Below are 25659 nucleotides of genomic sequence, written 5' to 3'. Positions count from 1 at the left end.
TACATGTACCACCCGTAGGTCATGAAGATGAGTGTGTTGAGAGTGTGTTTTTTAAATAAATACACTATTGAAAGAGTCAATTGTGGATCTGTTTAGCTTTATATATTGTTGTAATTATAGAAGGATACTGGAAAGCTAAAGAGCTTCATTTCAACGGGAGATAGCGCACATTTATTACACTAAAACTGTCCACTAAAAGCCATATAATGAGATAAATTTAGGTGTATTAGCAGCTCATTAGGGCAGAATCCACATTTGCTTGGTGTTGGACTGTTTGTTAAGGTAGTATTGTTAAGCTCCTGGTCAGTGCTTTCAGAAAAGTCCCACCTTCCCACTCATAATTGCAACTTGAATGTTGACACAAAGGCTTGTTACAAATGTGAAAGTCAGAATTATGACATCTCTATAAGCATGAGCATCACTGTGAGCCCACATCACTAAACCCTCACAGACTTGACATCAACAGAAATGAGCCAGTAAAGTGTGAAAAAGAGTCAACTTCTCAATAATAACAGTTATGCTTTCATAGAGTGAAGGCACAGACAGTTCTTGCAGCTCTGTACATGGAAGTGTGCTCTAGCCAGGTTTTTGATGATTCTGACTTCTCCTGTCAACAGTTTTCTCAACATCATCAAAATGATGTATGGGTTTTTCCCTTAAATCAAGTCTGTAGTAAAGGCAGACATGAGTTAAGTGCTGAAAATGTACTGACTGCTATAGTGTGATTTTTCAGAAACTTAGCAATTTCTAATTAATTAGTACCCATTCCACAAACAAACCATTCCACTTAACTGATAATCTGTCTCTGTTTGCAAAGGCAAAGACCCTGGTTTTCACTTACACTCTGTGTCACCCCCTTCTCTCTATCCCTACCAACTCACGCTCTTTATCCACAAAGGGTTATTGATCTCCTTGCTTTGTGTTTTGTTGTTTGTTTTTGCTTGCATTTCTAACAACTGTTCTTCTCTTATTGAAGACAGATGTTTGGTTTGAATTGGACACATGCTGTTCTGTGTTGTATCGAGCCAAATTCCTCTCCGAATTTTATGTGCTGTTGCCCAACACCAGGGATAGTGAGTGGAGATTCTCTTCAATTCAGCACCATGATAAATGGGGAATAGTTTATATTTCAGTTGAATAATTGAAATAGTTGAATGACTGAGAGAGAGTTCACACTCAAAAGGTAGTCAAGGTCTGGCTGTCATCGTATTGGCCTGTTGACTGCAAGGTAAGCTGTTAGCAGAAGCATGTTTTTTGTTCTGAGTACAGTGAAAATTTCTGTAGCTTATTATAGCATCATCCTCCACAAAAACACATAACTGAAGGTGGTAGCAGATACCAGTTCAGTGAAGTGCTACTTCACCCAGATAAGTTCTTTAAACCCAGTGCACTCTTATTGAGTCTAATCCTTGATCAGCACATATATATATACATACATATCATTGTACAAATGATGGGCTGGTCACTATGGCAACAGAAAGCACCAGTATGTGATTTAAGGCAATACCTCAACATTAGAGGATTGATGTCAATCTCAGGTCTGTGAATGGGACTCCTGGCTCCAGTTCCTTTACACAAACTAATGTATGCCAGTTCTCAGTTCAGAATCTCTTTAGAAGAAGAGTAAACTTTAGACAAAGACAGGTTTGTTTGTCAGATTTATAATTTACTTTATACGCAGATAGGGATACAAACTAATGCTAAAAAAAAGAGGAATATGTGTTGTGTATGCATGCGTATATCACTGAGTTTGATTATAGAGTTGGCGTTGCTGCGCCTCAGACCGTGGAGAGTAAGAATTAAGGTCAGTCTCACATCAAAAGGAAGGGTGCTGTGTTTATAATGCAGTCTGACCTACCTCTCAGCATGGTTCATTGTTTTCAGTTATAATCAGTGTCTGTCGTTTGAAGAGCCTTTAAATGTGTGTGTTTAGAGCGGTTAGATGGAAGTTTTATGTAGTCTGAGAAGTGAAACCTATAAATTGCTTGTTTTTGCCTGTTGCAAGCTTGTTGCTTGCTGTGAGCTCAGGGTAACAACTGACAAACTAGATTAGCATAGCTGCATTTCTATCAGTTCTTCTCGCTTCTCTTACTGTTGAGAGAAATTCTAAGGAGTAGATCACACTGAAAATGATGTGTTTGAGTGGAAGTTTGGCTCCCTTTAAGTCTGAGCTCCTCGAGCTTCTATTTAATGTGCATTACTGAATTAATATGATAAACATCATATGGAATAAGATCAATAACAAACATCCTTATGTGACCAGGTGAACATTTAAGCATTTATTGTGTGTCTGCCAGAGAGCATAAGAGAACAAAGCCCTTATTACCCCCTACATTCCATTAACCTTATGCATTTATTTGTTTCCCTTTTCATTAGCAGGAAGATACACACACTTAAACTTATTGTCGTGCTTCAGTTTATACAGACAAACCCAAACTCTACAGTATGAAGTCATCTAAATGAGAAGAAAAAAGTTAACTCTCTCCGGTGCAGCATGAGGAATGGTAGAAAGGTTGCTTTTTATGGGTGCACACATTCCCAAAGATTTTCATAAATATGAATTTTTAATGTAATAGAAAAGAAGAACAGCCAGCAGGGCAGTAATGGTAGTAATACATCACTGCTCTCATGTAGGAATGAGTAGATTAATGATCATTCTTGACACCAATAACAAGCAATAAGTCAAATACTAGTAGTACACTAGATGTATATATATATTCATACTAATATCACACTCCATCACTCAGCAAGGGGCGGCTTGCTCCTTTGTACCTGAACACCATCAAACTCCATCGCTCCTCCACAGCTGCACACCATCAAACAAACTCTGGTCCCTCTGTGGATGATTCTGGTCTCTTTCAGTCTCTTTCAGGTCTCAATCAGTGTGGGTCAACATGACCAAATGGAGTGGTGCCATGTCACAATTTTCTAAGCAATCACACCATGGAAATTGAAATTTGGGGTGCCTGGAAAAATATACTATCTTAAAGAATATAAGAAAAAGTTCCACTTTTTTAAGAATAGACTTGACTAGACATGAATTACAAATAAATTTCACTAAGAACTCAAAAATAATGACTTGAATGGTCATAGGAACCATAACAATCAAACTATATGACCACACTAGTAGAAGCTCATCATAGATAAATCACTAAATAGACAAAATAAAAAGGTACTAAATACTATATGCACCCACAGAAAATGTAATGACACAAAAATAGTTAGAAGAGCAGAAATATGCAATAAGAATGTAATGAAAATATTGCACTTGAATGAAAGAAGTCAGTGGGTTATGTGTCTCTGGCAGCATGACGGTTTACAGCTAAAACAAAGCGTTTAGAGATGCTACTGCCTCAGCACACCCATGAGCGTAGGTTTAATAATAATTTTATAGCTACCTGATGCTGTGATGGATAATTATTTGCGTCTTTACTACATAGAGCACTGAGCTTAACTATCTTATTCTTGTCTTATGTTTAATTCTAGCACCCCTTAGAGCAGTATCAACTACAAAAAAGTAGAAAATATATTTTAAGAGATGGGAATATAAAATCATTTTGGAATGTAGACTATGACATCTCATTTAAATGTTTTCTTCTCTTTTCTTTCCCTGCTGCATGTGTTTTTGTGTGTTATCACCAGATCATGGGACGTCTTTCAGGATTGACTGCCACACTTGTTCCTGCTTCGCCGGTAACACCATCTGCTCCACCAGAGAATGTCTTGGCTTTGGCAACTCAGACGAGGACCGACGGCACTTCACCGGTCAGTCTAAGTGATGGTCTGAATAAGTGGTGGTTATTTTAGATAAGACTGGTGTACTGCTAGAAGGATCTAGAAACTTGCCGAAATTAAAATCCCTGAACAAGATAAAACAAGGTGTATTTCAGTCTGATTTCATAACAAGATTTTTTACTTTTTTACCAGCTTGAATGCTTTTTGATATACAAGGTTAACAATCACATAGCAGAGAAGTCAGAGAAGAAGCAAGGAGGCAGCAGTAAGGAAAGAAATAACAGAAAGTTTTCATGTGCTCACAATACTCATATCATCACAAATGATGGAATGAACACATTATCATCTCTCTCCTGTCTCCCCCAGGTCTTCCCTGCAGCTGTCCAGATCGCTTCATCCCAGTGTGTGCCTCTAATGGTCGAACCTATCCCAGCGCCTGTGTGGCTCGCTGTATAGGATTCAAGGACCATCAGTTTGTCTTCGGCCAGTGCCACCTCAGCAACCCCTGCGCCAGCAAGCCCTGCCAGAGAAACCAGAGGTGGGTTCAGCTTCAGGTTTCTCCTCCCTTTCTCCTTCTCTCCTCCTCCTGCCATCTCTTTTTCTGCGGGTGTGACTGACAACTTGTTGCTGCTTCAGGTGGCTGTGGGTAACTGGCCACAAGGCCCTCATCAGTATAGGGTTTGTTATCCCATTTCATTTACGAATCATCATCACCTCCAACTCCTCACCACCCCCATTCCATCCATCTGCACTGCAGGTTTGCTGTTTCGGAGGCTTTTTTACAACACGTACATACACAGGGAGCGTTAGGGGCTTATGTGTTTTCAGCTTTATACAACACAACAACACAACATAATTCTCTAGTTACTTCATCTCCAGAAAGGCAGTTATTTTAAATGAGCTTTAATCAAAGGTAGACATTTATTCCTAACTTTTCCTGTTTTGAAGGATTTAAGGATAAGGTTGATTACAGGAAGTGTAATTCAAAGCAATATGTGGTATGTTCTTATGGCTGTGCTAAACGCTAGTGTGAAAAATAAAAATTAGACAAAGATTTCGCTTCGATTTCATTTCGTGTTTTTACCATTTTTAATCACTTTGGTCTGTTTGTTTTGGAGAGGAAAAAAGACCTGTGTGGATTATTTGGCTCCCAGTAAAGACCTCCTGAATGATAAGCATTGAAGAAACCTAGAAACAAGCTGAGCTAATGTTAGCTACTGCCGAAGAGCGCCAGAAAAAAACAATCTAAGATCATTGCAGATGTGGTTAGTAAAATGTTTCCCTCTTTTCTGATCTGATGCTTGCTGTTAATTCTAATTCAACACTTATTTAAAATTTACTCATTGTTTTGCTAAATTCAGTATAATGAACATCTCTGCAGCACTTCCTATCAGGTACAACATCAGTCATGCAATACTCACCACCCTGCTGCTTTCAGTTTTTCTTATTTAACAGTGGCACTGTTTTCAGTCATTAGTTAATCCAGTCAATTCTTCTTTGGTGTTAATCTACTGTCAGTGAAACTCAACACTCCTGCACACCTCTCACATGAAAGCCTTCCAGCAGCTCAAAGAGCATAATCCCTTACACTACTGGTTGTTAATTAAAGGTTTCCTGTGGAGTTTTCTTGTCAACAAACACGGTTGTATTTACATTCAGTGTCTGTCATCAAAACCAATTGGGTCATTCCATGCAAACTCACCCAGAATTCAGAACTTTTCTCAGGTCATGTCATTGATTTTCTCGAAAAAATACACATACAAAGCTTCTGTTAAACTCATGAGACCTTGCAAAATCCTATAGCTATACTCCACCTCACTGGACCGGGTTGAAATTTGTTGAACTAGTGAGGTTTGGAATACACCTACAAAGAATTGCAAAAAATATAAAAGAGCCAAACTTTAAAAATTCCTAAACTAAAAAACTACTTGAAGTAGCGCTATAAGATTTTGCAAGGTCACATAAGTTTAATAGAAGTTTTTAGTTGAAATTTTTCTAGAAAATCCAACATGATCTGGGAGGTCCCAGGTGAGTTAGTTTGGAATGACCCTGTTGTGTGCCTTCAGAAGCATGTTTAGTTTATTGTCTAATTAAAACATTTACCATCAGATTTCTTAATAATTTGAAACCCTCAGTGTTTGAATCCATGTTTGCCTCCTTTGTCTTCTTCTGCTAGGTTTCTTAGTGTGAAATGTTTGGCATTTATCTCACTCTTTCTAATGTTTGCTTGCTTGTGCATCCTTGTGCTTGTGCACAAAATACAGACAAAATAAGACAATACAGATGAGACCCACTCATCAATAGTACTGATTAAGGTCAAAAACAGTACAGGCTGCCTTTATGTGTTAGTTCCAGCAATGCTGCATTCTACAGAAATTGCAGTGGATATAGATAAATGTCTTAACTGCAATGTCCAGATAAGTAAAGGATAATATACAGGGGGCTAAAAACCACCAGACACAAAGTGGAGGGTTTGTCTCCATTACAATCTTTGGAAGCCCAAAACTGGAGGATATTATCCCACTGATACCATGGCTGCTTGCCAACAAAATGCCACATGCATTCAAACTAAATATATCAGTCATGAATTTACTCATATAACAAATTTTGATCTTGCTTTCCTATTTTAAACATCATAAAATGAAGTTCCTCCAACCAATCATAATCCAGAATTTTCCATGGCCATGGTATAATGATAAAAAATGGAAGACTTATAAAGCTGTGTTTTAGCATGTTTGTCCTCAATGTTGACACATTTCAATGAGAGTTTTATTATTTTTTCCACTGAGGGATGTGGTCTGGAAGACATTTATTTGCCATTTATACACACACACACACACACACACACACACAGCTGATTACCACCACTAATACCATGACGTCTGTATCCTACAGCATAACTTCATAACTCTTGCTCTTTGTTCAAGACCGAACACGCACACACAGACACACTAATGAGTGCAGGTACACGTGCAAATACACACAAACATGATCACACCACGTCTAAACCATTTCCCTTTGTTCTGAGGGTAAACAATGCAGTAAAAGTCAGCAAGCCAACTCAGATTTGCTGAACACCTGATTGGTGCCCAGCCTTGGAGACTTGGCGGTTGCTATGGTGATAAAGCAGGGTTTCTTTATGTGTTTGCTCCTGTTGCTTTGCTCTTTGCTCTTTTTCAAGCTTTTTTCACCAAAATGTACTGCTAAATGTGTCATGTTTACCTCCTTCACTGTGTGTTTGTGTTATATATATATCGATGGTTGTGTGCACAATTATTATGTATACTGGCATATACATACTCCATGTAACAGGAACTTCTCAACTGGTTTCCTCACAAATGGAAAGAAAGTTAGTACAGATGAATAATCAAAGCTATATGGTGTCTGTATTTCTAGGTGTATCCCAAAGTACCGTGTGTGTCTGAGTGACTCATCAGACTGCCCACAGTACGAGTGTGTTGGCCGGCCGGCAGCGTGTGATAAAAACAGCGTGGAGCCAGCCTGTGATACTGACGGCCTGGTCCACCCCAGTCTGTGCCAGCTGCAGCAGGCGGGGAAAACTCTAGCTTACATGGGCCACTGCCAGGTAGGTTACACTGGAGAGCAGGAGACAGCAGGGCTCGGGGACTGCTGTCTTCATCTTGATGTTTTTTTTTTTTTTTTTTGTTTTTTTTTAAATTCATCTGTGTGGTACAGACCTGAGAGCAAAACCTTGTGTAGCTCTCACTGTTGTTAAAGCTAAAAAGCACTCAGTAGAATGCAGTCCTCTGTCAAAATCTAATAATCCTCTCAGTGAGCTGTCGCCTTCGGAGTCAACACAACATGCTGTAGAGGCTAGAGCAGTCACAGCAGGACAGCATAAGTGTTAGCACAATGGTGCCACTAAAAGGAAAGCTCTAAATTAAATCAGTGGATTTATTCTTGTGTTGAGTGTATATATTCAGAAAATGATGATGGTTATTTTGTCAGTGGGAGTTTTGGTCCCACTGGTGCAAAGCAAGCTATCTTTACACTACAGAATAATATCTACATGCTGGAGTTTAGCCACAAAATAATGTATTTGACTAAATAAGGCATCATTTTGACCCAGTTTGCTGATTTATTGATAAAGTTGTGATAGACAGATTTTAAAAACACAATAGTTAAAATTAATAGGGTATGGTATGTAGGGAATAGTGTCTTTCCTTAAACACTTGTTGTCTGGTTGATGCCCACGTCTTTTAGACTCCATGCGAACAGTTGGTAATTCAGACTTTCTGTTATAAATTTGTCTCCAATCCCAAGATGAGATAACCCTGATGACATTATGGCTGACATCAGAAGAGGTACTTTCTCAGACTTGACCAAGATTCTTCAGAGACATGGAGAACATTTTACAACTAGGACTGGGAGCTCCTTTTTGACCTTGGAATCAGCATGTGTGATGAAATAGTCTCAACTCAAGGACCTCTTACTAGCTTTTCAGGAGTCTTGGTTACATCTTCTTCGAACAGAGAGAAGGGTCACGACTGTTCGTGTGACTGATGTTCCACACGCAGGACGTATAATGACACTCCAGCCTGTTCCTTTTGAGATACACTCAGAAAAAGTTAGAAAGTGGATCTTGAATTTAGACTATTTTCTTTGACATTATACAGCTCTTTTCACAGAGTATAGTACACATCATTCATGACTCCCAGAGGATGAATGTGAGTGTTTTTCATTGCTGTCTGGCAAAACTTCAGCTTCAGACAAGAAATATTGCACTCTAATGGAACAGATTGACATATAATGCACTAATCACATTCATGATGATCGCATCTGTGTCTGTGTGTGTGTGTGTGTCTGTGTGTGTGTGTTTACATTTGCTTGTTGTGCTCTGTTCTCAGGATGCCTGTAGGAAGCAGCAGCAAGTTTGTGGCCATAACGGTGAGACCTACAACACAGTGTGCGATGCCTTCTCTGACCGGGTAGCTGTGGACTACGAGGGCCCCTGCCACGCTGTGGGGGCCGTGTCTGACGTAGCCCCCGACTCCGCGTGCAGCTTGATTCCCTGTCCACCTCTGTCCACTCCAGGCTGCCACCCTGTCACACCACCCGGTGAGTGGACCAACACCTCAGATAGAAAGGTTACACCTGTACTTGATGAACTATCCTCAGACAGGTTGAAGCTATACTGTGAATATGACATGTACACAGCATTAGTGTCTGAAAATATTTTGACAACCCCTGATCCCTGACCTCTTTTCAGGAGCATGCTGTCCAATCTGTGCCAGCATGCTGCAGATTCTCTGGAACAAAGAACAGATGAACACTTTCTCTAAGGTAGGGATTTCTGTGAGTGTCTAGTTGCAGCGTATTCATCGAATCATTCATGTCGTGTTGTAAAGGGAATATCAAGAGTTTGACACGTTGAATGTTGCTTGAAGGTTTTATGTATATGGAAGACAAAGAATTTTATGTCTAATTCTATGGTATAGTTTCAGTAGTGCTCAAAAAGAAAAAAAATGTTGAGAGCTAAAATCTAAATTGTTATTAGAGAATATATAGACTATAAAGAGATTGGCTATTAAAGCAACTTAAGAGTGGATTTTGGTTCAACTAAGAATGGTTTAACAGAGTTCATTCTGGATGCTGCGAGTGATATTAGATGTAATTACAGATCTTGGCCACTTGGGAGAGCTGTAAATCTAAAGAGTTCCCCACTGCAGCCACAAGCAGCCTGCACACATATCCCACTCAGAAGAACACAGTGTAACACACTGTCAGTTACATTAACAGTATAGTTACTGAACAGGACACTTACTTTTGAAGTAAAGTACTGTGAAATACAATTTCAACAAAAGTAGTGTATCACTGTTGAGACTTTTCAACATCGTTTTTCATCCTATTTCAATCCTATTTCAAATGCCCACCGCTGTTTGCTACAAGTCTGTTCCATAGGTGTTATCCTGATGGAGACGTCATTGACTTAATTTTCTCAATGTGGTTACGTCTCCCACGCTTAACCACAGTGTCCTCTCACATGCCTCCCTTGAGCCTCCTTGAATGTGTGCCCAGCCTCTTGAAGGCCGCCGATGCCTAAACACTGACATGTTAGCAGCTAATAAGTCCCACTGGCATCTCATTCTGATCAGCTTAATTATACAACAAAGCCCCTTTGGCTGTTAGTCAAACTTGGCCGTAATCCCCAGCACAAGCACATCATAGTAAGATTCAGCATTAAGCCTTTTAATACCAAACACAAGCAGAGATTTAATCTGCAGCTGCTAAGATACATGAGCGTATGAGTTTAGTGTAGTAACTGTGTTACTGCGCTAAATTATGAGGCTAAGCCTGCTGAGAGCACCTGTGCACTGTATCCTCATTCATTCATAAAATCAATCTTTATAGATGGAGGATGGGGGCCATTCGATCATAAAGGGGAACTCCACTGATTTTGTTGGGGCAGCATTACTGCATATGTGAAAACTAATTTGATTGATTGATTTGATACAGTTGTAGCTCTTACCTATATATTTTTGTGTTGCTGAAAGGCAGTTGGTTGTGTGATATGTTTTGTTATATATATAAAATATATATAAATATGTTATGTTGCCAAGATGTTCTGAGGACATGACTCAGAGTCTCTCTCCCACAGAAAAAAATTGACAAGGACACCAAAATTATTAGAATAATAAAGATTATTAAATCTTTATTATTATTGTCCTTTACCATTCGATTCTATCAGTACAGATTCTGTTCCATCCATCCATCATCTATCCATCTTATCCTTAAGGGTCGCAGGGGGGCTGGAGCCTGTCCCAGCTGATATTAGCGAGAGGGTACACCCTAGTCAGTTTGCCAGTCTATCACAGGGCTGATAGACAAACAACCATTCACACTCACATTCATATGAACGGGCAATTTAGAGTTACCAGTTAACCTAACCTGCATGTCTCTAGACTATGAAAGAGAACCCACACAGGCACAGGGAGAACATGTAAACTCCACCCTGGGCAAACTGGAGTTCAAACCTCGAACCTTCTTGCTGTGAGGCGACAGTGCTAACCACTACACCACTGTGCCACCCACTTCAGATTATGTTGCCTGTAAATTTTATTTTCAGTCATTAGGATCTCTGTCCTGTGGCCGCACCATGAACTTACAGATGCAGTGTTTTCAGCTTTATGACCAAATTTGGAGGCACAAGGTCTTCACTGGAATTCATGTTAGCACGTTGCTGGGAATGTATGAGGAAATAATTAACTCTTTACTTGAATGAAAACATATTGGAAACTGCCCACTAAACATTCACCGATATAAAATGTAAACCAGGTTCCTAAAACACTCAAATTCCCAGAGGAAATACTGAGGACATGATGTCAGTCTTCCTGCTGGTAGCTCTGGTTTTACACTTGAAGTGCCCGCCTAGTGGCTTAAATGTCTTTGCTTGGAAAACACAGGAAATGATTCAGTTTGAAATACCAAAAAAACAAGAGAAGAGTATTAGGCAATAGGCACTACAACTACATACACATACTGGATTCTTAATATTCACATAAAACACACAAAGAAGTTTTATTCCACCTGAACTGTTGGCACCGTATTCAAATGAAGGCAGAGACAGAAAGACTTTTTTCTGCCCCAGTGGAGACAAATGAATACAGAACCACAGTAATGAGAGCACAGGGAAAAGGGTGGTCTGTACTGCTGTGTCAAATGCATATTAAAGTCTTATATAACTAATTTTGCTCATTGCTGTGTTATTATGTTTCATGCAATGATATCATTTCCATATATTGACTATTATATGTTGTTTTCCATCTTTCACTGCAGTTACTTTCTTCTCTATTTTAATTTGAATTCCACACCATTTAGTCTTGTTATCACTCAGATATGTGGGCAGCAATTTAGAAGTGTGGAACCAAGCCACTTTTCATCTAATCACTGTGGAGATTTTGGTGATGTTTTTCACTCATTGGAATCCCAGCACCCACATATCAAAGTAATTGTTAAAGCCTGAGGAGTCTGAGGAGACAAATGCTTCGGTTAAATATTTAAGTCACACTCTCTTTCTCGTTTTACACAGTTGCTCCTCTCAGTCACTCTCAGTCCAGCTCAGTCTGCTTTACTGCCTTTTGATGATTTTATTCTTTACATGAATGATTAATGCTGTTTATATGTGCTAGAAATTAGAAATAGAAATAGCATATAAAGATAAACAGCTGTGCTTGCTATATATTCATTAGTCAAACCCATACTATATGTTCATATCACTATATTCTCTCTTTGTCACACTCATTTGAATATATAAATGTAAGTGATAAAAATCTCATACATTTTTTTCCCCTTAACTGTGTTTTTAGTATTCCAGTCTGTGTAAAAAAAAAATAAAAATCATAATATTCAGACCATCCCCAGCTGTTTTCCTTGTTTTTGTCTTCACGTCAGATCAGGAAATTTGGGTAACAATAGCTCTTAGCACTTCACAATAATTAATCGAGGCTTTAAAAAGCTGTTCCCTGGTGGATATTTATTCTGAAGCACTGTTCTACATTCAAAATGCAAGAAAGCAAGTGGTTTTATCCCAGATTAAATGTATCCAACATGCAGCGTTTACTGACATTTTAAAAGTTAGAAAGAAAGTTAGAGTTAGAGAGAAACACAGCAACATAAATTTAATGTTGTCTCATCCCTCTGTTCAGTTGAATAAGAACCAGCCGGTGACGGTCCACGACGTCCTGCAGATCCTGCGGCTTCACGTCTCGGTGCCGCAGTGTGATGTCTTTGGCTACCTGAGCATCGACCATGAGCTGGTGGTCCTCATTGCCCCGGTGGACCAGCAGCCAACACCACTGCAGGTAAAACACACTCACACACACACACACTCCCAAGGTCTGAAACTCAAATTGATGCTCAAATGTACAGTTCCAGTTCTACTGTGGTCTATCTACTGGCTGTTCAGATTCAGTCATTTAGCCATTTTTTGCAGGTTCATATCTGTTTTTGTTTGCTTTTCACACTTTTGAATGTGTTTTAAATGTCATTTATTACCAACTTGAGAGTGTCAAAAGATCCTCCTGCAAGGAATCAAAGCTAAAATTAAAATACACCAAAACCAACAAGTAAAGTATGCTGCTAACAAGTGTTATGTGTGTATTCAAGCATATCATATTCCTCTGTGCCATAGAGCTCCAGTGTTGTTCAAAAACTACTACAATACATCAGTGAGCAACAGTGTTGTACAGGGTGACATGTTCCATCATTACCATGAACACACATTACTTTCATTTAGACTCAGTCATACATATACCATCCTGCTGCCTGAAATACTCAGTCTAGCACCAAATGTGTATTAATCCCCTGCTGAAGATAATCCACCACAAATAAAAACTAGTATCCAGCTTAAGGAAATAACTTTTTTTTTTAATCTTTTCCTTTAAGGTGCTGGATTCACCCAAGTATACACATCACACTGCTGTTTTCATATACTTCAATACAAAAAAACATTTCCTATATTTCCCCAGTCTAGCATTATGGTTCAGGAAAAATAATTTTTACAAGGCTTTGGAAACTAAAAACTAAAAATCAGAGACATATTCATGGCTAATTTTGTAGCTATGACCAACTGTAATTGTCACCTCTGTTTTATTTACATTAAAATGTTTGTGCAGTGAGGGTCAAGACCCTCGGTCTCTTTATATTTCTGCAGAATCCATTGTGTGGTCTGATAAATAGATCACTATCATAAATATTCATTACTTAAAATCATTTCCTTCAGTCACAGAATAAGTTAATTTTCCAGGTTGCACAGGTTTTGCAGACAACAGGAGCTCTTTCATTCTTTCCATTTCCTTTTACACATACACACAAACATTATAAACAGACAAGTGCGAGCAATTCCCCAACATATCCATGTTTAGCTCTGCTAATTACCCACCTCGCTCCTTCTGGACATAAATATTCATGCTCACAGTGATTAAAGTGGTAAACTGAGGGGGAGGATGCATCTGTCTCCTTCAGTGTCTTACTTCACCCTTTTCCTCTTTATTTGCATTATTTTATTGTTATGATTATTTATTATAGATGGCACTGACAAATGCAGCAAATATGTTTCAAAAATAAACATCCTCAAACTATAACTAATATTTATTAAAACCTTATCCTATATCATATAAATTTAATAACTAATGTTAGCTAACTAATTTGATTTTCATATAGAATTGCAAAATCTCCTCCTGCACCTTGACTGATTAGTAATTAACTCATAATGATGGAAATAAAATGATGTCACTAGTAGAAGTAAGTATTGCTCATCATTATCAACATGCTCATAATTTACCAAAACAATCTAGTTCAATTAGTGTAATTATTGTCAGTTTTTAATCCAGATTTGTTATTGAATAGTGGCAGTGTCCCCAAAAGCATCTATTCCAACCCATGCCAAAAGTCACATGTGATTTACACTGCATACACCTTCTTTATATATTGAAACATTTAACCAATTGCACCACCATGTAGTTGGCTATAGCTATATTTAACACATGAACTAATGAAGGGGTGGAAGAAAAAGTCTTTTTGTGGATTCCATTTTTCTAGTAGAGGCATCTAACTGTATACTTCACTCCTGGTTGGACTAAATATACTGCTGTTTCACTTCAATTCATCACCAAACCTTATCAATGCTGTTTTTTCTATAAATGGTTGCCAAAGGTTTATAGGCTTTGCCTCCTGACTTATAACTCTTTAATATATCATGTAACCACAATAGCAAGCCAAACTGAGACTAGAACTACCAGGTTCATGTTTCAGTTGTAAGAAAACCTCCAAACAAAATCCCACTGGTATTTGTAAATATGTTAATAATTAAAACTTTAGCCTTAGAACAGAGCCTTTCTCAACAGTATGTCATGTGATTCATCATTTCTGTGTTCTCACAGTAATCACTTAATGTCACTTAAACTTAAAATCAGTTTCACTTTCATATGCTGACTGCTGAAGTAGATGAAAGTAAACCCCAGGAATCCAAGAAACAAATGCTGAATAAGAGAAGTCAGTGGGACAGAGGCTAGAGGGAAGTGACATGACTTCAGCTCTGGTCATTGCAGTGATTTACTAGAAATTTTGCACAATTCACAAGGTTGCACAATTGGTAAGATTGGCATTGCTCAATCAGCAAAACATTTTATGGGTTTGTGCAGCTGAGGACCTTGAAATATTGAAAAGTTTGGGGGCAATTGCCCTCTACATTGCACTTTGAATGGAAATGAAAAATGGCACAAAAGGATTGCCAGTCTGATTATTACCGTGATTGTACAGTGGTCTTTTAACCTCTTTAGCCCTGCACTGTGAGAGGAAAAAACATTTTTATAGAGTGATGTTATGTGAGAACAATCTCCTTAACAATGTAAAATTGGCTCATTCATGATGTCTCATAGTTTATTTTAAAATTTCTTTGTGTGTAAGATGATAAATAAGGAACCACTTTATTATCAAATGAATTAATCTAGATCTAGAGGGTGGGACAAGACATGCATTTACTCCATTTCTGTCTCTGTTCATGTTTAACCTTGTGCTCAGTGTCAATATGACATATGGTATTCAGTTCAGACTTTTTGTAGTGCCTGCATTGCAAGAGCTGGGAACAATTGTAGTTTTTAGGAGACCATTTTCAAAGTGTACAGTGATTGGTCCAGATGTAAATGTATGTTGTCAAAGATGTATAAACATTAACCCTGTAAATAACAGCTCATAACAGCTCGTAAAAAAAGGGGGATTGTGTTAGCTTATTCTATCTAATAGGGAGAGGTTTATGTGTGTCACTGAGTAAATGGGTTAAAAACACTGTACATGTACAGCTGCACACTATCTGGAGCTGACATGTCTTCAGGCTGGTGTTTGCTGCTGCTGGTGGTAGCAATCTAATCTAATCTTAGACCAGAATCAGTTCATGCCCAAAAGCACTGAACATGCTTCATACAAAAAGCTGCTGATAGACTGATAAAATGTAATGGAAGAAGTAAAGTGTGGAAGTAAGGGGAGTGACAAGCAAATTAAGATCTGAAGATAGAATAATACAAGAGGGAGTGAGACTTTGTATTAGGAGAGAAATCTCTCACTGTCAGAAGAAAAAAATCGATTGAATTCCAACATCAAGAACAGATCGAGAACCTTCAGTTTAGGATAGTCAAACAGTTTAACTCTAGACAGGCTTTTCACTGTATTTACACAAGTCAGTGAGTAAATATACCCTTGGTCAGAGTTCTCAGCCACCTGCATTACATCAGTCTGACTTGATCTTTAGAAATTTTATTCCCAACTAGTTTTTGTTTGGTATGCAGTAATATAATTTACAGTACACTTCCATCGAAAGAATAAACAGCAGAAACAGCAGCAGAGTATTCTCTCAATGTTCTTGCAGAGGAAATGTATCACGAAGAAAGGTCACATTAGTTTTGTCATTTCGGGAGAAAAACAGCTCAGTACTGTAGTTGAAACCTTTCAGGAAACAGCAGGGCCTGTGGGAGGAAAGCACAGGTATGATGGTGCAGATATTTCAGTTTTTGTTAGCGTCTCTTTTTAGCCCAAGGTCTTTCTGTCCCCATGAACAAACACTGTGACCTCATAGGAACTGTATTTTCAATAAGGAAAGTTACACTGGAAAAAAGGTATTAATATACTGTTTAGAGCATTTGAAATGATTGGCCTCAGTGACTAAGAAATGAATGGCTGTGAGATTTCTTCCTGTCCAGTGTCTTTCATTAAATATCAGTTCCAAGCCAACATGTCCTACTGAAATACAAATGTATTTCCTAACAAAGCAAACAGAATGTCTTTTACAGTTGTATTTTTAAGGGAGTTGGAAAGACTGAGGAGCTGCTCAAACTGTGGCTCATCTTTTGCTTACATGATGTTTGGTTCATATGTAAACAGACAGTGGACAGACTCCCTCTCTGCTGACTCAGGGGTTCAACCAGCATTAGCACCGTCAATTAAAGCATTTTGCCAGCACAGTCATCCAGCGAAAAATAGTTGAACCTCAATCAACTTTTGTAGTAATGCATTGTTAAGAGCTGTAGCCACCTGTGGCACAATGAATAGCTTAAAAACTCAAACATATGTTAGTTCAGTTTAGATCCTAAATGTTCTCAATTTTTAAATACTGCTGCTGATTTGACTGATCTTCGTACGTTTCTTAAGACCTTTTAGATTTCAGCTGGACTTAAGGTCTCACTTACATCTGAAAAATCAGACTGATGACTGTGAAGTTTTTTTGGATGAGTGGTTCTGCTTCAAACATTGCTTTTCTAAAAGTCAGAACTACAAAACGAGGGCAATGCAGCACCCAGACAAGTTACTGCACACACATGCCAGGGTTTTTATAAAGGTGGAACTCAACTGATGATGATGATATACTGTGACGGCACTTTCCATGGCACTATCTGAGCGTAGCAGCCAACTCCAGCAGTGTGTTGGTCAGGACCCAAGGAAGTGAAGTGTTGAGTGTGAAGATGTTTGGATGATGTTCTCAAGAAAGCTGCAAGCCGGATTAACGCGAGCCGAGCAATCAGCCTCTACCAACAGGAACAATTTTAACATAGACCGCACTGAATAATGTGCATCCCAGGCCAAGGATGGCAGTGGCTGCCGCTAGTCCTTTTTGCTTTGGAGGGTTCCTTACTCAGTGAAATGACGTAATACATAAAAGCTATTATAAGAGCAGGTGGAAATATCTAAATGCCAAGGAAAGGTGTTTCAGTGGCTTCTTTCTTACCTCTTTATGAAAGGAAAAGAGATACTGTCTTACCACAATTCCTTCCACCATCACATAATCACATAGCCTAGTGTAGGTGCATTTGGATTCTCTTAGCACTGTGTTGTCTTTTCCTAGGTCCTTATGAATTGTCCTTCACATCTTGGTTTAAAAAGTGCTTAGAAAAGACAAATGACATAATTTTTTGACCATTCAACCGCAACCAAAGCCATGAATGGAAGTCATTAATTTTTAAATAACTTTTTTGTGAAGAAAGACTCTAGCTATTGCTACTACTTATAGCTTTTGCCAGTCTTGCTTAAACAAGCAGGAAGGGGATTGTTGTCTTGAGAATGTGGTCTCACTGTATGGATTTCATTTAAACATAGATGAGATTGGATCATAATGCAAGCCTTTATCAAAATTGCAGCTGATCTGATTGCATTCTGTACCAGCAGCAATGAGTTTTACCTTGTCCAGATAGAATATCCAGATACATGTCACATGTAATTACCAGGCAAGGTCTTGAAGAAAAGAGAACATGTATCACTTGTAAGAAATGACAACAAGTTGATAGAAAAAGAAAGGTTGATGGATGTGGTTCGTGTTTTGTGAAAGGGATACTGCCACCATATGTTCTTTTTATTCCCCCAGATGTTTTCAGCAACATTGCCTCCATCGGCACGGTAATGTAGCTGAAAACATTTTGGAAAATTAACATAGCATATGGGAGGAGAGTTGAATTTCTCTCATTTCAGTGCAATTGCAATGGGCTCAGATTGCTTGTGCCTCTACAGGTTTGTTCCTCACTGTGTGCATGCTGCCCGAATGGAAAATATATTCAAATAGTCTGACACAATCTGTCTTCCCAGGCTACATTTTAGTTGATCAGTTGGGAAGAAAACATCTCTATATTCCCCTCCAGCAATCTTGTCTTGCCGTCAGGGCTCTGATGGCAGGCTTTTCACCTTCATTTTTAACCTGCAGTTTTTCTCTTGCTTCATTCTTTCTAGGCTAACAATGAACCAAACCTGTAGGCCTGGCAGATATTACTATTTTACACTTTTATACTTAAAAATGCATGGCGCCAAGTGTGACAGGCTTCTAAAAACACGTATCTGTAGCAAAGCAGGAGAGGTATCAGACTATAACACTGTGAAGAAGGGTCTGTATAGTTTAGCATTTTAAGAAAAGTAAATTAAGCAAATTAAGAAAGGTTTAAAAGTATAGGTAACTGATGTTCATTTTTGAGAATAATATTGATACTGATACTGATATTGAAACTACATTAGCTGTTATACTATGGGCACAAAAAACCCTCTCTCTGAAAATAATAAATGTGAACAATAAATCATGAAACTAACTTAACAAAAGATTCAAAAGTAGCAGAAAATGAGAGGATGTAGAGGAAGAATCTCTCACAAGTGGTAAAATGGCACTGGATTTAAAGAGAAGATGTACTAAAAAGACAAGGATAAACTTGAGAAAACACAAAGCAAACAACAGTCTCAATGGTTAAGGTAAACTTCTTCTGGTAGGCTTTTGGTTTTACCTGTTACTAGGCAACAGCTTCTCTCACTTGTTTGTGATGTAATGTAATATTCATCCCCAGGTTAACGAAGGCAGTGCCAAAGCAAAGTTTCTGCATCCCTAATCACATCTGTGCACACTGTACGTGCACTAGTTTGGTCCTAACATAAAACTCTCAAAATTATTTTAAAATGTTGTGCGAATGCAAATCCAACAAACACAATTCATTCATTCAAACTGCCTTTGAATGAATCGAGGATAACACTAATTAGTATTGATAAAATTCTAGAACAAACATGTAACCAAGCAAATTCATAGTGTATCATAAGAGGTGGATGACAATGGTATAATAAAACCGAGTTGCTTTTAAAAACTAATAAAAAGATCAATAAAGAAACAGAGAGTGGCTGGCAGAGCTCCTGCGCTGACTCAGAGAGAGAAGAGTTTGGAAATCAGTGTTGTTCTTGTATTTTCCAGATCGAAGCCTGCAGTAAGGAGGCCGAGAAGATCGATTCCCTCATCAACTATGCCAGCCCCACACTTGTCTCCCAAGTCCCCCTTTCTGCCTTCCTCACCTCCGAGATCAAGACCTCCTCCATCCATTCCTCCGGGGTTGCTCCGAGTTCACCTCTGCCCCCAGGCTTGTGCTTCCTCCTCGGCCTCCTCGTCGCCGCAGCCCCTGGCCTCCGTCAGCTCTAAGTGCTCATTAACCCCCCCACCCCCATCCCCCAAACAGTTGAGTGTTCCAAAGTACCCCCCACCCCCCCCCCCACCCCCTTCCTACGATGAGTGTGTTTGGGCAACAGCACCGTCATTCGACAATCATTCCAATTAACTCAACCTGCGCGTCAAACAATCAAGGCGGTGGAAAAGCTATTATTATGGAAAGCTTTTGTATGAACAGATGAACAGTATTATTCAGTGGATGGGTAACTTGCTGGGCCTTCCCTCCAGTGAGGTGTGCTTTAGTGTGTGTGTGTGTGTGTGTGTGAATGCGTGTGTGTGTTTGACCTTTAAGAAGCATCTGACTTCATACCAGCAGTGTGTATCCATTAGTCCCAGCAGCCTGCTTTCCTCTGAAAGCTGCTAAGTGGGAATGTAAATTTCATGACTCACTGTGTGTGTGTGTGTGTGTGTGTTTATACATGTGTGTGTCTGTGCGTATGTCCAGTTGGATTTCGGAGACAGATGAGGACAAAACATCCCTGTCTGGCAGCACATCTGTCTGACAAATTACCCGATATTCCCTCGGCCACACACACTTTCACACGCACTCAAACAAAACGATTGGTGTTACTAAATCCAGACTTCACTCTTATCATGTATTAGATGGAGTCAGATCAGCATTTAAGTGACACTTTCAAAGCCTCTGATAAATAAGAATGCACAGTCTATACTACAGTGCATCATGTATATACATGTGAGGTGTATATGGACCTAGTGTTTGAACCTCTAACCTCAGCAGTGTTAGTGCTCAAGGACTGAGCCAGCTCAGATGAAACTAATCCAGCCTCTGAAGTCAGTTTTATATACTGATTGAACAGATTGCCAGAAATCTGACCAGATCACAAGCCAATCAAAACATTCAAATGTTAACGGAGCCCAGGTTCTGTTCTGTTTCACACAGCAGTGTACTGAACGATCTATGATCTAAAAAGATCTTGGAAATCTGTTAGGTGTCATTTATGCCTGATGATATGAGGCTTTTCTCCAAAACAAACCTGGTAACACTTTACCTGATGTGGTGTTCATAAAATGTCATTCATATATTATGTATACATTCTAAATGCGTGGAAATAAATATCAGAACATGCTGTATTATTCACACTGCACAAGAAGTGTGAGGGGATAAAACAGAATGGAGCAACAGTATAAGTTAATGTTATGATAATAAGGCAGTTTATAGACCATACAATTGTGATTCTGCATGGTAGCCCATTAAGTACAAGTCATTTGCTCTTTAAATTAATGCTTAACTGCTATTGATTTATGTGATGATTTTCTTTTCACTTCGAAACAATTCGAAGTGAAAAACAGCCATCACAATTTCCTAGACTTTCCTAGAATTTCCTAGATTCCCACCAGTCCCTCCAGGTGGTCAGCTCCTCCCAAATGCCACACTATTATAAACAAATTTTCTTATTTTATCTAATTTTTGTTATTTTGATATGAAATACTAGATGTTTTTATATCTCAGGCATCAAAAAACTATTTGAATGAAACAATATGAGAGGGGAACATGGCTCTTTGATTAAACTGTTTACAAATGATAGACACATGCAACCTGCGACGAGGGCTCCTGAGTAAATATTGGCTTGCTTTTCTTGTCCCAGACCCATGGTGAGGTCTTTAAATGTCTTATTTTGTCTCACAGTTCAAAACACAAAGGTATTGAATGTACAACATTATAATAGAGGATACAGTATAACTGTTCTTAAAGTCTGAGTGGTAGTCTCCTGATGAGCAAACTGATCTAGATATGTACAAATGGGGGACTGTCCCTTTAATGGATTAGAACATGCAAAAATTGGTGGTATGGGCCTTTAAAATCAATACAATTTCTTAATATTAGCTAGAATATTATTCTGTCTTTGTTTAAGCAGGATTAGAAGAAGGCATCACAGGTGTGTCAGGGAAACGTGTGCTGGAGTATCTTATGAGCACCACTTCTAATAAAGCGCTATCAGGTCATTCCCTAACAGTAGGTGAACGGTCTTTTATCATTTAAAGCAGTGGAAAAGCCTGGATCATCACTCCCTTTGTGTGAGGCCAGTAGCTCTGAAAAGCATTAAAAGGGATGCTTCCTCTCTGTACATATGAACTAGAAGCCATTTAATAACAAAAGGACAATCAGCTAGTCACTACCCACAATCCATTTTGGGTAGAGAAGATTTTCCACAGTATGCCTTGCATATAGTGTCTTATATGAAGTAATAATAAAAATGCAATAACTTTATATTTGTTAAGAAATGTCTCTATATTTGATATGTATCTGATAATGGATTGAGATAATAATAACCTATGTGCCATGTTTTTTAAACAAATAGTTGCTATTCTTTATTGCATGATGACAATTATGAAGTGTTTCTACTCCAGAATGTACTACAATGTGTGTTGTCCCGTGTCTATGTGTTTGTCTATCTGCCTGTACAGCACAATGTGTCCCATTGTCTAACAGTATTATTGTGCTAGGCAGCTTTGTAGCAGGGAACCCTCACCCCGGCTCCTCCATCTATTATGTGTATTATTATTGTTATTATTATTATGAATATGATTATTGTTATGTTTTTGTTCTCTGGAGCCAACAAGGATTTGGTTGCTTTTTTATGTTTTCAGTGTTAAATTTGATTTCATGTCACATTGAGGAAAAAACTAAAGATTAAAGAGTTCACACATTCAAACTTAGCTGAAGTTGTAAAGATTCCTTTACAGATATTTTCTGCTTCTAATGAATTATTTCTCAACTGTAAGAATGGCCAACATTTTGGGAAGTACACTTATTCACTTTCTTTCATAGAGTGAGTTGAGAAGATTGATCTAAATCTTATATCCGCTCAAAAATACACATGCCAACACTTCTAAAGCCCAGCAATTAACTCTTTGTATCTAGTTTCTTAGATATACATTGTACATGAGGAATGTATTCTATTAAAGAGTGAGAGTTTGTGGTTTTAGAGGTAGATATTGTTGGACCTATATCGTTAACAAGCAATAGTTTATTCATCCGTTAGCTAACTAATGTTAGCGTCATCAGTTGGCTGGAAACTTTTAATGTTCATGACTGACTCATGAAAATGAGAAGCTTGTAAAGTGTCTTAATCCTGAACATAATCTCATGTGATAATATAGTTAGTGTGCGACATGCTAAGGGCTCCCACATGCTAAATGCAGCGACGCTGGGCTTTAAGTGTGCCTTAAAAGACCAATCACCCCATTGTTTGTCTGAGTAAATATTACTGCTACAGCAAAGTTTTAGTTTACAAGAGTGAATTTTTTGTGCAGGTTTAAGCTATTTTACATTGAAAATAGTTGGCAGTGCTAGCAGGAAAAGCCAAACATGACAGATCTTTGCAAAAGTAAAGTGGCTGTATGTTAACATATCTCACTCTCAGAAAGAAAGCTAGTCCAGTTTCCCAAAATGTTAGTCTTTGTCTACACTATGTTTTTTGTTTTTTTTCATGCCTTACAGCCAACTTGGCAGTCCTCTGGAAGCTGAGGGAAGACTATTTTTAGCAGGGAACTCATTTCTCCTGTCTTTCCATATGATTTAAATGTAGTGTAATGAAGTGAAATTGAACCAGCCAACTGTCATGAGTGTGTAAACCCTCCGGCAGCCTCCAGGAGTCAGTCCAATCAGCTGAGGTGGTTTCTCTAATGATAACACCCAGGACCATTGTCACTCATAGTGTGTGTTGTGGTCATATCATGTTTGAGCTCTCTTACCAAATTGTCTACGGTTTGTATGGCTCATTCTTTCCTCTGCATCATCGCTGTGTTTGACTTTGTAATAGTGCCATTAATTAAAAAAAAATGGAAAAACATGATGCATATTTCATGAAATATATATAAAAAGAGCAATACCACAACTATCAGTGTGTTTCATCACGATCTGTTGTGAGACACAATCTCAGCTCAACACCTGGTATTTAAAATGTGTAGCCTCACCACTGAAAATAATAAGATGGGAAAATGGGATTTGTTTTTTTTTTTTAATCAGATTCATTGTTAAAGCATCAGATGCAGCAACAACAAGCAATATTCAACAACTGTACCAGTTACTAATGTATTTGCAGAATGGCCTGAAGGCTGGAAAGGAACACTAAGACCTGCTCTGATGTATCATTTGTTACAGAAGTTCCCAAAACCTCTGCTCACAGCTCAAAACTTTTCCAAATATAAGGTGTGTGAAGTGTGCTCGGGGACAGAGACATTGATCTTCAATCCACTGAGATACAAATTCAACCCGGGACTCCTGTTTTATCTCTCTCTCTCTCTCTCACACACACACACACACACACACACCCTCTCAGATTCAGCACCTGAGGTGAATGATCAATGATGAAACCAATCAGATGTGAATCCAGTCTCTGCTGCACACAGTTGCAAGGTACGTGTCAGAGTTAACAAGGATGACTTAAGGGGCTGCAAACACAAACGTGGGAAAAATTACATCATTGCTTATAATTACATCATCTTGTCCTAAGTGAATCTATTTTTTACACTGTTCTATATTTCACATCAACCTTTCTCCACCTCATTTTTCCTGACTCTAGGCACAGAACCTCTGATAAGAAGCCTAATAATAACATGCTGGGACACACAGCGGAAATCAAGTACAGGTCAGTGTATGTGAATACATTTACAAATTATTTGGGATCTTAAATTGAGCTCCTTTCTCATCCAGATCTCACATTAAAAGTCATTGATTATGTTATCTTTAAACAAACAGTTCAAACCTTTTTTCTTTTGTTCCTAAAGTGAGATAAAAAAAAAAAAAGATCAATATCACTAATGTCTGTGCATTAAGTTTGGAGCTACAACACACAAGCAATAAGCTCAGTGTAGCATAAAGACAGGGTGGCTACATACCAACGCATAATTCACTTATATTTTGTATCCATCTTCTCAACTACAACCATAAATTGCCACTTTTACATAGCTGTGTGTGTTTGTGTAAACAGTAGGTACAAGTAGGTTTAGAGGTGATGGCAGGTGAACTTGAGCCTGATTCCAGTAAGTATGCTAAGCTAAGCTAACCACATCCTAACTCCAGCTTTGTACTTGAAGCATTATTTCTCAAAATGTTGAACTGTTCCTTTAACCAGAGAGAAGAGCAATCAGGTGCTTTGGGATCTGGCATATAATGGTTTTAATAATTTACATGTTGTAGTGGCTTTTTCATTGGGCTTTAATGAATTAACTAATGACCAGCTACCATCCAAACACTGTCAGTACTGGTTATTGAGGCCAGTATCCACAGGTACACAAACATTTCATTCTCACCTTAACTTTAAAAAGTGAAATAGAAGTATAGTTGTTTAGTAGAGAGTTTAGTAGTGTGTTCAATAGACAGTGGGTGAACCTCACCAATTACAGCATGTGTTAAAAGTCCTCTAAGAAGCTGCCACTGAAACTGGTATTCATTAAAGCGGCAAAAATTTTTTTGACATTTTGGGTGCTAAAGAAAAACAGAGCGTTCATTAAACTCTGATATTTCCAATGTTTTGTCACCCAAATGTTAACCTTTGATGATATGAAGTTCTAATTGACATCCTCCAGTATTAACACTTTTTTGTCTCCATCGAAATAAAAATATGAGCAAATTCAAGATAATAAAGCGTTCCTGGCATAACTGTCCTTTGAAAAATATGTTGCTAAAGCATATTCATACATAAACAGATTGGAACTAATAAACAGCACCCAACACCAACTACCGCTGAGGCTGATGAGAATGTCCGTAGTTTTGCAAATATGTGGTAATAAACCACAAAATTGGACAAAAAGCCTGAACTATTGAGCCTATTCATATTCAATATGATATATACACCATGTGGTGAGCGATGGTGGTTTTGCTGAAAATATTCAGGCACTCAGCCCATTAGCCTTCCCCACCTGTGCCCTGGATTTCAATACTCAAAACAATAAAAAAAATCTAGTTTCAACTGAATTGTAACTTAAAA

The 25659-nt window shown here is 38.4% G+C and overlaps 1 protein-coding gene across 1 annotated transcript in view; it reads left to right on the top strand.

Moving 5' to 3' along the window:
- reck (reversion-inducing-cysteine-rich protein with kazal motifs) overlaps positions 1 to 19740 on the top strand; it is a 65092-nt gene extending 45352 nt beyond the window's left edge. Inside the window, exons 15-21 of the mRNA XM_018698322.2 lie at positions 3643 to 3765; positions 4102 to 4273; positions 7132 to 7321; positions 8604 to 8814; positions 8966 to 9039; positions 12402 to 12557; positions 19457 to 19740. Coding sequence (XP_018553838.1) covers positions 3643 to 3765; positions 4102 to 4273; positions 7132 to 7321; positions 8604 to 8814; positions 8966 to 9039; positions 12402 to 12557; positions 19457 to 19678 — 1148 coding nt within the window. The 3' untranslated portion in view covers positions 19679 to 19740. The remainder of the gene's footprint in view (positions 1 to 3642; positions 3766 to 4101; positions 4274 to 7131; positions 7322 to 8603; positions 8815 to 8965; positions 9040 to 12401; positions 12558 to 19456) is intronic.
- The last annotated feature ends 5919 nt before the right edge of the window (positions 19741 to 25659 follow it).

This window comes from Lates calcarifer, linkage group LG24 (assembly GCF_001640805.2).
Source record: "Lates calcarifer isolate ASB-BC8 linkage group LG24, TLL_Latcal_v3, whole genome shotgun sequence".
Classification (NCBI taxonomy): Eukaryota; Metazoa; Chordata; class Actinopteri; family Centropomidae; genus Lates; species Lates calcarifer.
This window is presented reverse-complemented; position numbering and strand designations above follow the sequence as displayed.